Consider the following 14901-nt stretch of genomic DNA (forward strand, 5'->3'; position numbering starts at 1 on the left):
TGTGCTTGATATGCTGCCTATAGAAAAAACAACTTGTGCACAAACCCTTGTCACAGCAGCTCACTTCTCCTGCTTGAAATAATAGCAGGTAACTGTTTGGGAACAAGTGGTACAGGACATCCATCCATTTTCCAACCCACTAAATCCGAACACAGGGTCACGGGGGTCTGCTGGAGCCAATCCCAGCCAACACAGGGCACAAGGCAGGAACCAATCCCGGGCAGGGTGCCAACCCACCGCAGGACACACACAAACACACCCACACACCAAGCACACACTAGGGCCAATTTAGAATCACCAATCCACCTAACCTGCATGTCTTTGGACTGTGGGAGGAAACCGGAGCGCCCGGAGGAAACCCACGCAGACATGGGGAGAACATGCAAACTCCACACAGGGAGGACCCGGGAAGCGAACCCAGGTCCCCAGGTCTCCCAACTGCAAGGCAGCAGTGCTACCCACTGCGCCACCGTGCTGCCCTTGGTACAGGACAAGAGTATAAAATTGATCATTACAAGTGAAGAGCACAGAATCAAATTCAAGTGAGTCGTTATTTCTAGGTTACCAAACCTAACAGCCAGTTAGAGCTTCACCAAACAAAAGAGTCTTCAAACACTTCTGAAACATATTAATGGAGTCAGAGTTTCAAATGGAGATGGGCTGCTCATTCTACCAGCTACGAGCGACACATGAAAAGAGTCTGCATTGAGATTCAATGCCACACATCAAAACTACTGTTTTATTTGTTCATTTTAGCTGGAACATTTCTCTCATTTGGTGAGCTTTAGACATCAAAGTTGATGGACTGGGCCCTTCGTGTGCACTCCTTTAAATTTACCTTAAATCTGATGTACAATCAAGAATTCCTTTGACGTCAGTATTTATTTCAGCTTTGATGCTCTCTTGACATAATCTTTATGAAATCAATTCATTTGTGCACTTCAGTGATTTCTGAAAAACAAATGCAGATAAAACACAGACATAACTGCTCAGACAAAGCAAATTAAACAAGCTTTCTGCACACCTTGTTGTGTGGTAGATTTGATTTTAAAAGGTTAAATTTTCCATTTTTGCCATTAGTGTTCACTAAATAGCCCATAATCCCAATGTAAAACCATATTTTCAGAAAGTTTTCAAATTTATGAGGGATGTTCAAAAAGTTTCTGCACTTTTTTGTAACCCTATTTATTAAGAATTTCAAAAACAAATCACTTTTCTACATAGTCACCTTCGTTTATTATGCAATTTTCCCAGCATCATACCAACTTTTGAATGCCCAATTACAACTCCTCCAGCCTTCACTGTTTCCAACGGAAATATAAAAGTGTGGAAACTTTTTGAACGTTCCTCCAAAATCCAAAACTGAAATTTCTCTTTCATATACAGTGCATCCGGAAAGTATTCACAGCACATCACTTTTTCCACATTTTGTTATGTTACAGCCTTATTCCAAAATGGATTAAATTCATTTTTTTCCTCAGAATTCTACACACAACACCCCATAATGACAACATGAAAAAAGTTTACTTGAGGTTTTTGCAAATTTATTAAAAATAAAAAAATTGAGAAAGCACATGTACATAAGTGGGCGGCACGGTGGCGCAGTGGGTAGCGCTGCTGCCTCGCAGTTGGGAGATCTGGGGACCTGGGTTCGATTCCCGGGTCCTCCCTGCGTGGAGTTTGCATGTTCTCCCCGTGTCTGCGTGGGTTTCCTCCGGGCGCTCCGGTTTCCTCCCACAGTCCAAAGACATGCAGGTTAGGTGGATTGGCGATTCTAAATTGGCCCTAGTGTGTGCTTGGTGTGTGTTTGTGTGTGTCCTGCGGTGGGTTGGCACCCTGCCCAGGATTGTTTCCTGCCTTGTGCCCTGTGTTGGCTGGGATTGGCTCCAGCAGACCCCCGTGACCCTGTGTTCGGATTCGGCGGGTTGGAAAATGGATGGATGGATGGATGTACATAAGTATTCACAGCCTATGCCATGAACCTCAAAATTGAGCTCAGGTGCATCCTGTTTCCCCTGATCATCCTTGAGATGTTTCTGCAGCTTAATTGGAGTCCACCTGTGGTAAATTCAGTTGGTTGGACATGATTTGGAAAGGCACACACCTGTCTATATAAGGTCCCACAGTTGACAGTTCATGTCAGAGCACAAACCAAGCATGAAGTCAAAGGAATTGTCTGTAGACCTCCGAGACAGGATTGCCTCTAGGCAAAAATCTGGGGAAGGTTACAGAAAAATTTCTGCTGCTTTGAAGGTCCCAATGAGCACAGTGGCCTCCATCATCTGTAAGTGGAAGAAGTTCGAAACCACCAGGACTCTTCCTAGAGTTGGCCGGCCATCTAAACTGAGCGATCGGGGGAGAAGGGCCTTAGTCAGGGAGGTGACCAAGAACCTGATGGTCACTCTGTCAGAGCTCCAGAGGTCCTCTGTGGAGAGAGGAGAACCTTCCAGAAGGACACCCATCTCTGCAGCAATCCACCAATCAGGCCTGTATGGTAGAGTGGCCAGACAGAAGCCACTCCTTAGTAAAAGGCACATGGCAGCCCGCCTGGAGTTTGCCAAAAGGCACCTGAAGGACTCTCAGACCATGAGAAAGAAAATTCTGAACTCTTTGGTGTGAATGCCAAGTGTCACATTTGGAGGAAACCAGGCACTGCTCATCACCAGGCCAATACCATCCCTACAGTGAAGCATGGTGGTGGCAGCATCATGCTTTGGGGATGTTTTTCAGCAGCAGGAACTGGGAGACTAGTCAGGATAAAGGGAAAGATGACTGCAGCAATCTACAGAGACATCCTGGATGAAAACCTGCTCCAGAGCGCTCTTGACCTCAGACTGGGGCGACGGTTCATCTTTCAGCAAGGACAACGACCCTAAGCACACAGCCAAGATATCAAAGGAGTGGCTTCAGGACAACTCTGTGAATGTCCTTGAGTGGCCCAGCCACAGCCCAGACTTGAATCCGATTGAACATCTTTGGAGAGATCTTAAAATGGCTGTGCACCGACGCTTCCATCCAACCTGATGGAGCTTGAGAGGTGCTGCAAAAAGGAATGGGCGAAACTGGCCAAGGATAGGTGTGCCAAGCTTGTGGCATCATATTCAACAAGACTTGAGGCTGTAATTGCTGCCAAAGGTGCATCGACAAAGTATTGAGCAAAGGCTGTGAATACTTATGTACTGTACGTGTGATTTCTCAGTTTTTTTATTTTTAATAAATTTGCAAAAACCTCAAGTAAACTTTTTTCACGTTGTCATCGACACGGTGTTGTGTGTAGAATTCTGAGGAAAAAAATGAATTTAATCCATTTTGGAATAAGGCTGTAACATAACAAAATGTGGAAAAACTGATGCGCTGTGAATACTTTCCAGATGCACTGTAAGTATTCAGACCTTTTGCTGTGTGGCATTCCAAATAAAGGTCTGGTGCATCCTGTTTGCTCTAATTATCCCTGAGATGCATCTAGACCTTGCCTGGCATCCACTTGAAGCAAAATGAATTGATTGGGCATAGTTTAGAAAGGCACATCAGTGAATATAAGTTCCCAAAATTCATTCTGCATGTCAGGACTAAAACCATCCATGAAGTCAAAGGAACTTTCTGTAGACCACCGCAATAAACTTGTGGTGAGGCATAGATCAGGTGAAGAGTATTAAACTATTTCTAAAGCTTTTGAGTGTTCATTATGGTCTCAATAATTGTGAAAATGAAGAAGTCTAGAACCACCAGGATTCTTCTTATAATTGACCATCCGGCCAAACTGAGTAATTGGGCAAGAAGAACTTTAGTCAGGGAGGTTACCAAGAAGCTTGAGGTTCAGAAGTCCTCTGCTGAGATTAGAGAGCCTCCCAGAGGGATCTGAGGAGCACTCCATCAATCAGGCATTTATGGTAGAGTGGCTAGACGGAAGCCATTCTTGAATTAAAGGCATATGACAAAATACTCAACAGTATGAGGGTAAAGATTCTCTGGTCTGGTTAGACAAAATTTGAACTCTGTGCAAAACTCCAAGCACTATATCTGGCGACTGCTCTTCGCGTGCCCAATACAATCTCTATGATGAAGCATGGTGGTAGCAGGGGCTGAGACAGGGAGACTGGTCAGAATTTAGAGATGGATAAATGTACCCAAATCCTGAGAGGTCCTCAAAGAAAGCTGCTGAAGAGCGCAATTGTCTCAAACTGTTGCAATAACTGTCCTTTCAGAACAACAATGACCCGAAGCACACAGCCAAGACAATGCTGGAGTGACTTCAGTACAAGACTCTGACTGTCCTTGAATGAGCCAAAGTCCAGATTTAAACCCAACAGAACATGTGGGGAGAGACCTGAAGATGGCAGTTTAAATACATTCTCATTAAATCTAATAGAGCTTGAGAGGATTTGCCAGGAAGAATGGGAAAAAACTGCCCAAATCTGTATATGCAAAGTTTGTGGAGATAACCCAAAAAGACTTAAAGTTCTAATTGCTGCCAAAGGGGCTTCTACAAAATACTGAATTAAAAGTCTGAATACTGAATGTGAGATGTCAGTTTTTGATTTTTAATGAATTTGCAACCTTTCTGAAAATGTTTTCACTTTATCATTATGGGTTACTAAGTGTAGATTAATGGTCAAAAATATCAAATATACCTGTTTAAAATTCAATCTACAACATAATAAAGTGTTCTGAAAGTGAAGAGCCCTGAAAACTTTCTGAATCCACTGTATCTGTCCAGCTAACTGGAAAGGAATGTGATGTTTCTGAAATAGCCTAGGCTCAATACAATGTGCTTAATCTATTTCAGAAATATTAAACATTCCTTTCAAGTCAGCCTGACTCAATGCAAATGTTAAAACCATGCCAACAATGTTTTTTATGGGGGCTGACATACTAATTTACACACACCTGCCCACTCAAAGACCACAAGTACAGTCTACCTTGTGAAAGAATGACCTGCTTTTAGGTATGACCCACTGGACCAGCGGTGCACAATGTTTCAGTCCACTACTGAAATATGTATAAAAATGAACAGGAGCCAGTTATGGTGGCCTGGCATGAAGTTAGTGCACTAGGGTCAATATATGCCGCTCATAAAGGGTACACTGGTACAGTCCACTAGGTGTACTCCTAGGACATGTTGGTGTGATTTTGACTCTCAAACTACTTTAAAGCATCTGTGAATTTCCCAGGAAGAGCAGGAAAAAAAATTGTTTGATATAAGGTGGTTAGATCAGTGCAAAAGAAAAAGTAGTACCATTTAAATAACATTTTGTAATGTACAGCATACTGTACCTAGATTCAAAAGAAGAATAGACTACAGGATAAAAAGTCAGACAATAGCAGCTTAATAAAAAGAAGGAAAAGTACAAATGTCACAATGGAGATCAAGTGGCTATGAAGGTGTCTTTTGAAGATTTGATGTTTAAATAGCTACAATGGCACTGGCTCTTCCTGGACACCTTTTAGGTTCTCTTCTAGGGGGAGCTTTCGGCATAAAGTTTACATGTTCACATGTTTAAATAGATTGTTTAAGTAATATAAACTTGGGTCAAGAGCTGAAAGGAATCCAGTTATTTAAAAAGTGGCTAATTAAAAACCCAAATGCCAAAACAGTTTGCTGACACACCCAAAGCTTGGCAGTGTGAGAAGAGTTGTCTAACTTTCTGAACTAGCGTTCTCTCTTCATAAGGATATTTTAAAAAAAGAATAAAATTGTCATTAATACATTTTAATCTTTTTGTGTTTTACTCCATACAGGAAGGCTTTGGATTTTATCTTTCAAGGTTACCGCCAAGGCAGTGCAGTTGGGTATTTTTTGGGCAAATTCGGAATAACAAATGAACTCCAGCAGTTGAGTCCCATGCACTTTAATAAGCACAACTGAATCGTCTGTCAGGTTTCTAGTTGCTAACTCATATAATAAAAACACACCAACTGCTAATGCTACTTGATTTAAACTCAATTTCTTTTCAAGAATATTGACACCTGCACCAACTCAGGTAGAAGTGGCCTGCCATTTTTGTGTGGTGATGCCGAATGATTTCAGCTATGCTGCACAAGTAAGACATACAAATAAAACTTATGGAGTCCACCAGAATAGCTACACATTTGCATTCAAGCATGAGACTATTTTTTTAATTACGTACCCACTGACTGCCTCCATCTGCTACACTGTTTTTTAATGATCTTGTTCCATGTTCCCCCCAAAATACACAAATAATAGAAGTCATTTAAAATCTATAAACAGAGAATTTTTATTGCAATAAAAACAAATGTGCTGTTTTTTGCAGCTGTGTGAATGTAGAACTAAGCAAGCTGCACAAAGCTTTTCCCAGCTACAAAATCAAATGAATGAATATCTTCACACACAAGTTCAACCCAATTCACAGTTTTTTGGTGTTTAATGCTAGCAGGGAGCACTACTCACTTCTCTCTAAAACACAATTTGGTTTAGCCTGAAAGTGTTAGGGCTGATTTATACTTCACACTCAGAATGCTTATGTGCACGCATCATGGTTGCCACGCATTCCCAGCATTGTTTTGACGCATCCTCTGAGCACGTTTTCGGATATTAATGTGACGCATGTACCATCAAAAACATGGGTGGCGTGTTTTCAACTTTTAGCATGTGACTTCAGCATCGTTGTTTACTATCAACATGTGATGGTAAGCCTCAATGCAGCTCCAACAGGATCAATCTGTGTGCTTCAGTGTTTGATGAATGGTTTGATGTGGTGAAACAAATCATCAAACTTAAATGTTGACATGTCAATGTGCTTTTCTTCATCCATTTCTCGCACAGAGAAATGAATGGTCTCCCCTTATTTGTCAAATTTCTTATGATTAGAAACTTAACATAAACTAAAGCTGTAATCAGAAGTAGAAGTTTTTTTCAATGATTCCATAACTCTGGTTACTATTAGATATACAGTGGCCAAAAAGAAATATTAAAAATTAGCCACCTCTTTAAAGTCTGTCTTGGCATTGCTAAAACTGTATTATTAATGTTGGACAAAGAAAAAGCTTTAGACATAAAAAAGCAAGAATAAAAGTAAATTAAATGGTGTAGAGCGCCACTTCACAACTTTATTTTATTTAAATGTAGGCGAATACCTCTCCCAAAAAATTGTATAAATTTAAATACAAAGGTATAGCGTATTTGGTATAATTCATATGAAGATACATTGAGTACAATTTGAGTTAGTATTTACACAAATGGTTGGCTTTTTTTTGCAACCAAGCAGAAATCTGCAAAGACTGTAACAACTCAGTAAAATTATGAATGATGATGACACAGACATTACTTTTTAAATACTGCAACTTCAGTGCAAACTACATGAAAAAATGCAGTTCTTTAAAGAGAGCATTGTTCTGAAATAGTGACGCCTGTGATTGAATTACACACTGTAAAGGTACCATACAAGGAAATAAAAACACAGTCTCCCAAACACGTACATTAAAGCATTATACATTGGAAAAAACACTTACGCAAAGACAACAATAATCAAGAGATGTGAAATGTGGTAATATATTACTGCGGATAGCTACATTTTGCACATTTAAAATAAAATGAATGAAATAATGTTTATAGTTTTGATAACATTTTAACAACTGCCAAGCTAAACTGGATTATGGATAGTGCAAAAAATATATATATTTGCAATGTGCACAAAGTGTACTTGAATGTTCAGCTCAAATGTATCTGACACTTTTCAGCATTAACAAGGAGGACGCAGCTGGTAACTCTAAACATGGGGGCTTGTAACTGTTAACTACCTCTGATTTATCAATCACAATTGTCAGTCTTTGTCAATCGCTTATGTGTTACAAGATTGCAAGACCCTATATTTTACAAGAAGTAAAACTGTCACTTTTTGTATTGAGAATAATAGAGAAATAAATTATGTCCTTAAAGATAAATACTACAAGCTTTTCTTCTTTCTATTGTGAAAAAGTACTCAAATATTGTACTTTACGTCTTCATACTTAACACAATACACAGGATGTATTTGTTGTAAAAATAACATTTATATTAAATTCTTAACTTTTTTTAATATAAAGCATGTTTTTTCAGTACAACTTAACCAACCATTTACATTTAGGCCACTAAACAAGATCTTAAAAAAGTACTTTATAAAAAAAGGCATTTGATTCAATGCTGGCGTAAAACCAAACCAAAGTTGCTTTATGATTTAACTAATTTAAACCCTTGGCCTGTATCTAGAATATTTGGAGGAAACCATCTTAGCTTTAACCTTCTGAAACATTTGAGAAAGATACTGCAAGCCCAAAGAAGATTAAGTCCACTGCACCAATTTGCTAGATATACTAATGGAAAGGTAACTCGGGGAAAATATGTCATCCAGTGCTTTGCAACATCACTACCAGTTGGTGAATGGAGAACATAGTCACTCCAGCACTTAGAAACACCATACACTGCTTTTAAAGAGCGTCCTTGTTCTGACCATCTGATGGTGCTGTCAGAGTTACAGTTATATTCCACCCACTGCATTGTAAAGTCACCAAGCTGTGCAGGATCTGCTTCTTCAATGTCAAGGTTTTTAACAATCTCTGCTCCCTGTATGGCAACATAAAGATCAGCAATTTGTTTCACTTCTTTAACCCATGGATTTGCATGTTGAGTGTCCAGTATGATTATAAGCCGTGAGCAGAAATTACCATTCTTCTCCATCCACCATTCTATGAAGTTACTGAATTGCAATGTTTCTCCTCCTGGGGGTGAAAAAAAAGAATAAATAAATGGAACATCAGTAACAGATATCTTAAAAAAACTGCAAAGCAGTAACCATTGTAAGAACTGCTTATTATCAGATGTCAGAAATCAAATATATTATTCCCTGTACCTGATGTCATTTCAATTTATTGACATAGAAAATGGTGAATTTTCATAATGTTTATTTGGAATGATATAAGCAGATTCTACAGATCTCTCTCTCTCTCTCTGGCTCCCCTCATTTTCTATATATTGTCTTTGATGTCCTGTACGTCTGTAGGTTACCAAAAGCTTTTGAATAAAAAACACTTTTAAGATACGTGATTCATTTTCTCCCTTTGTGGATTACTAGCTACAAATATGCAAACTGTATCACAGACATTCGCTTACACACACATATGGGTCCCTTGCCGGGCTTGTATGCCCCTGTGGTGGAAGGACCAGGGTGAGGATATATTCAGGGCAATTACTCCCCCGGAACACATGAGGGCAACCCTGCAGGCTTGCACTGGGTCTACCACCGAAATAGGATTCGAGAGCACCTGGAGCACTTCCGGGTGCACTATAAAAGAGGCCGCCCTCACTCCGTTAGGGGAGCCAGAATCAAGAGGAGGAAGACAATGCTTGCTGGGAGAGGAGTGGAGGCGGCAGAGAAAGTGAAAGAGAAAAAGAAAGAAGAAGAAGAGAGAGAGAAGGGATTGATCAATATTGCTGTGGGCAATTGTGTACTGTGCTCTGAAGTGGGCAGCAGGAAATAGAGATGCCCCATGAAGAAGTAAACTGTATGTTGTTTTTGCACTTGTGTCTCTGTGCCTGGGTTTGGGGAGAGGTACGGCCCCCGTATACCACAATATATATATTGTATACAGTGGTGTGAAAAACTATTTGCCCCCTTCCTGATGTCTTATTCTTTTGCATGTTTGTCACATAAAATGTTTCTGATCATCAAACACATTTAACCATTAGTCAAATATAACACAAGTAAACACAAAATGCAGTTTGTAAATGGTGGTTTTTATTATTTAGGGAGAAAAAAAAATCCAAACCTACATGGCCCTGTGTGAAAAAGTAATTGCCCCCTGAACCTAATAACTGGTTGGGCCACCCTTAGCAGCAATAACTGTAATCAAGCGTTTGCGATAACTTGCAATGAGTGTATTACAGCGCTCAGGAGGAATTTTGGCCCACTCATCTTTGCAAAATTGTTGTAATTCAGCTTTATTTGAGGGTTTTCTAGCATGAACCGCCTTTTTAAGGTCATGCCATAGCATCTCAATTGGATTCAGGTCAGGACTTTGACTAGGCCACTCCAAAGTCTTCATTTTGTTTTTCTTCAGCCATTCAGAGGTGGATTTGCTGGTGTGTTTTGGGTCATTGTCCTGTTGCAGCACCCAAGATCGCTTCAGTTTGAGTTGACGAACAAATGGCCGGACATTCTCCTTCAGGATTTTTTGGTAGACAGTAGAATTCATGGTTCCATCTATCACAGCAAGCCTTCCAGGTCCTGAAGCAGCAAAACAACCCCAGACCATCACACTACCACCACCATATTTTACTGTTGGTATGATGTTCTTTTTCTGAAATGCTGTGTTCCTTTTACGTCAGATGTAACGGGACATTTGCCTTCCAAAAAGTTCAACTTTTGTCTCATCAGTCCACAAGGTATTTTCCCAAAAGTCTTGGCAATCATTGAGATGTTTCTTAGCAAAATTGAGACGAGCCCTAATGTTCTTTTTGCTTAACAGTGGTTTGCGTCTTGGAAATCTGCCATGCAGGCCGTTTTTGCCCAGTCTCTTTCTTATAGTGGAGTCGTGAACACTGACCTTAATTGAGGCAAGTGAGGCCTGCAGTTCTTTAGACGTTGTCCTGGGGTCTTTTGTGACCTCTCGGATGAGTCGTCTCTGCGCTCTTGGGGTAATTTTGGTCGGCCGGCCACTCCTGGGAAGGTTCACCACTGTTCCATGTTTTTGCCATTTGTGGATAATGGCTCTCACTGTGGTTCGCTGGAGTCCCAAAGCTTTAGAAATGGCTTTATAACCTTTACCAGACTGATAGATCTCAATTACATCTGTTCTCATTTGTTCCTGAATTTCTTTGGATCTTGGCATGATGTCTAGCTTTTGAGGTGCTTTTGGTCTACTTCTCTGTGTCAGGCAGCTCCTATTTAAGTGATTTCTTGATTGAAACAGGTGTGGCAGTAATCAGGCCTGGGGGTGGCTACAGAAATTGAACTCAGGTGTGATACACCACAGTTAGGTTATTTTTTAACAAGGGGGCAATTACTTTTTCACACAGGGCCATGTAGGTTTGGATTTTTTTTCTCCCTAAATAATAAAAACCATCATTTAAAAACTGCATTTTGTGTTTACTTGTGTTATATTTGACTAATGGTTAAATGTGTTTGATGATCAGAAACATTTTGTGTGACAAATATGCAAAAGAATAAGAAATCAGGAAGGGGGCAAATAGTTTTTCACACCACTGTATATTTATATACAAACACACATATATACATAGGGCGGCACGGTGGTGCAGTGGTAGCACTGCTGCCTCGCAGTAAGGAGACCTGGGTTCGCTTCCCGGGTCCTCCCTGCGTGGAGTTTGCATGTTCTCCCCGTGTCTGCATGGGTTTCCTCTGGGTGCTCCGGTTTCCTCACACAGTCCAAAGATATGCAGGTTAGGTGCATTGGCGATCCTAAATGAAGGGCCATCGAGGCACATCCGGCATCGGCAATGTGTCCTCCCACCTTTTTTACCAAACGGGTCCCTGCTAAGCAAAGTTTCATAAAATGTTCACTGTTCCATTGCGTACTGTTTGGGCATACAAGCAGCAGGCAGAAGAAGATAACAGCTACAGTGACTTACTCCACTGCAAAACACACTTCACCTTTCTGTTCAAATAACTACACTAACCACTAAGTCACATCATGCCAGAAACTAGACATGCACACAGAGTGTGCTGATTTTCAATTTTTAATGTATTTTGAGAATAAATTGAGATATCAAAAATTGAATTTTGGGTCAAAACAATTACAATATCAATTTAACTGAATATTGCCATCCCTAGTTTGGGCTCTTTTTTTTTTTTTATTTTTTTGGTTCCACATTCATTCTATATGCCATGTTGTAAGACAGGCAGCTACTCATTGGATATTTTCCTTTTTTCTTTCTATTCCCTGTAAACTCTAGAGATAGTTGTGTGTGAACATCCCAGTAGATCAGCAGGTTGGCTTAACATTGTCTACATGCTTAAATGTATTGAGTTGCTGCCACATGATTGGCTGATTAGATATTTGCGTTAACAAGCAATTGAGCAGGTGTGCCTAATATAGTGGCCGGTGAGTGTATGTATGTATGTAAATGTATATATGTCAGTCAGTCATTATCCAACCCGCTATATCCTAACTACAGGGTCACAGGGGTCTGCTGGAGCCAATCCCAGCAAACACAGGGTGCAAGGCAGGAACAAATCCCAGGCAGGGCGCCAGCCCACCACAGGGCACACACACACCCACACCAAGCACACATTAGGGACAATTTAGGATCGCCAATGCACCTAACCTGCATGTCTTTGGACTGTGGGAGGAAACCGGAGCACCCGGAGGAAGTGATCCCAGGTCTCCTTACTGCGAGGCAGCAGAGCTACCACTGCACCACCGTGACACCCATTACCTGTTTCTAACATTTGTAATTTATTTTCTGGGTTAAGAAACAATTCAACACAGATACCAAAAACCTCAAAATAAATATCATGCTAGAGAGCCACACACCTTCAGAGATTCATTCTAGCAAAATCGATGTGTAACAGGAACAGTTCCCATCATAAGCCAGAGTCAAGACAAAGGCATTAGAATTCCACTGTGGTAGGATGTCTCTCTAAGATTACCCAAAGACTGCATGGTTTTCAACATCAATGGCAGAAAAAAAGTTGTCAAACTGAATTGAATCATAATGTAGAATTAAAGATTGACAGTGTGTGAAGCAGCAGACTATTTGAATCCATTCTTCATTAACGATTAAACATGAGCAAGATCTGTTTATGTTGAGTGTCCAGAATGGTGACTCCTACCATGAAGAATCACCACAGCCTGTTCTTGAAGGAGAACGTCAGTGCAAGAAACTCAAACTAGAAGCTGGTTACAAACACTTCATTACAACTTCACTACGACTTGAAGTCCAAGCAACAACCAAAACAATGGAAGTATGTTGACTAAAACAACAAAGAAATTCAAGGTACAACCAGTGCAGGGAAGGGCATGTGCACAATTCTTCTGATGCTGAATGTGTAATCCAATTAACTAGACAATATTTTCTTTTAAGATTACAAGCAGGCCTCCAGGAAAACGCAGCAAGAAAATCTATCTGCAATCACCCTTCTTCTTCACAACAATGCCTCAGTTCACACTCACTATATGTGTTGCAAAGGCAGACACTTCATTCTCTTGACCTGGTTTATATATGTTATGCCAATGATGAAGACATCAAGTCAGTTAAAAAAAGGTTACACTGGGAAGACAAAATGATTTACTTGTGTACCGGAGAAAAGCTATATGTACATGTACATGTATGTTTTTTTCTCTCTAGCTCAAAACTTTATCATGCCTAGTAATTTACTACTTTAACTATTTCTCTCTATTATTAAAAAAAATCCTTGCCTTGAAAGCAAAAGCAAGGCTATGATACGTGATCTTATCGGAAGACACTTAAAAGACACGCGAGACCAAAGAGACTTGCCACGGTGCATCTTGCGGGGACCATAAACATGAGACATTGTGCCAAGAGATTGACCCAGGACCGTCTCGCGATGACGTAGAAGGTGAGATTCTTGCAAGACACGCCCTACTTACAATCTATCAAATAAGACAACGGGGCTGCAAAACATTTAGTCTTGTGAAGGATTTGAGCACATACAGATCCGGGGTCTCAGCGCATATAAAGCGTATAAGGACAATACGTTATAAATGAAATGAAGAATAAGAGGAGAAGAAGAAAGCAGCGCGGAGAAAACAGACTCAAAAGCGTTGGAAAGAAAAAAGAAAAAATAATCTAGGTGCAACTTCAGAAAATAAGGCAAGTAATTATCAGCCCGTAACAAGTGGAACTGAAACAAAGCACATCCAATCGGGCTCAGAATTAAAAGACAGAGTAAAAGACAAAGTAGAACTTCATAAAGATGTTCACAAACGTTGGCGCTATACACGTGCAGAGCAGATTATGAAAGAAGTGCAATTCGAAAGGCTCCAAAAAAAAAAACATATGCGCGTTTCAAATGTGGAAAAGTTAAAGAATATGAAAATAGGTCAATTAGAAAGTATAAAAAAAAAAAAGTAAAGATCGCAGTAGTGCAAACAAACGGAAATTAATACTCGAAAAAGGGAAAATAATCACCACGGACCAGGTGTCATTGAAAAAAAAGAATGACAAAGCGAGGTCAGAAATAAAAGACAGAGTAGAAAACAAAGTAAAACGTCATAAAGAGGTTACAAAACAAAAGGGCCAAACATATGCAGAACAGGTTAGAGATAATTCAGGATAGTTTTCTCTGTTTGGAATTTCAGCACAGACAAAGTGATCTACATCATCATCTGTTAATAATTTTTTTTGCAAAGTAAACAATAAATTCATGTGAGGTAAAACACGTTTTTGAAATTCTCTTGACTTAAACTTCAAAGCCTTACAATATTTACATACTTCTGACATATCGCCTGTGTCCATATATTCGATCTATGTTCACCTTTTAGATATTTCTCTAAGTAATAATTTCTCTTTTTTTGCGCTAATGCGATGTTTACTTTTTTTTTTTGACACTGTCATTTTTTTCTGCTTTCATATTCTGTATCCTGCTCTGCATGTGTTTCGCGCCTATGTTTTTTTGGGGTCTTTTGAATTCCAGTTTTCATTATCTCTAACCTGACAAAGTCATTAAACACATGTCTCACTGACCTCATTTAAAAGATTCAGCATATTTGGTCTCGAAAGATTCCAAATATTGTTTTTACAGAAGTTCTGAAATAAAAGTGAAACTAATGAAATAACAATTCAAAGAAAAAAAAATCTTAAAAATGTGTCACGGGGGTTTGCGAGAGAAGCGAGCAGGGAGCAAAGCCCCCTAGTTATCATTATTATTAAACTGAATTCATTAAAAAATGATGTGATCATTTTTTGCAGCTCATTATGAAGAGAAA

The 14901-nt window shown here is 39.8% G+C and overlaps 1 protein-coding gene across 3 annotated transcripts in view; it reads right to left on the reverse strand.

The window, feature by feature from the left end:
• Nucleotides 1-7034: 7034 nt before the first annotated feature.
• The window catches only part of tmem168b (transmembrane protein 168b), a 119645-nt gene continuing 111778 nt past the window's right edge, over nt 7035-14901 (reverse strand). For all 3 annotated transcript variants that reach the window (XM_051928715.1, XM_051928714.1, XM_028811191.2), the window contains exon 5: nt 7035-8715. In XM_051928715.1, the coding sequence (XP_051784675.1) occupies nt 8168-8715 (548 nt within the window). In that variant the 3' untranslated portion in view covers nt 7035-8167. The remainder of the gene's footprint in view (nt 8716-14901) is intronic.

The sequence above is a fragment of the Erpetoichthys calabaricus genome, chromosome 1, assembly GCF_900747795.2.
Source record: "Erpetoichthys calabaricus chromosome 1, fErpCal1.3, whole genome shotgun sequence".
Taxonomy (NCBI): Eukaryota; Metazoa; Chordata; class Cladistia; order Polypteriformes; family Polypteridae; genus Erpetoichthys; species Erpetoichthys calabaricus.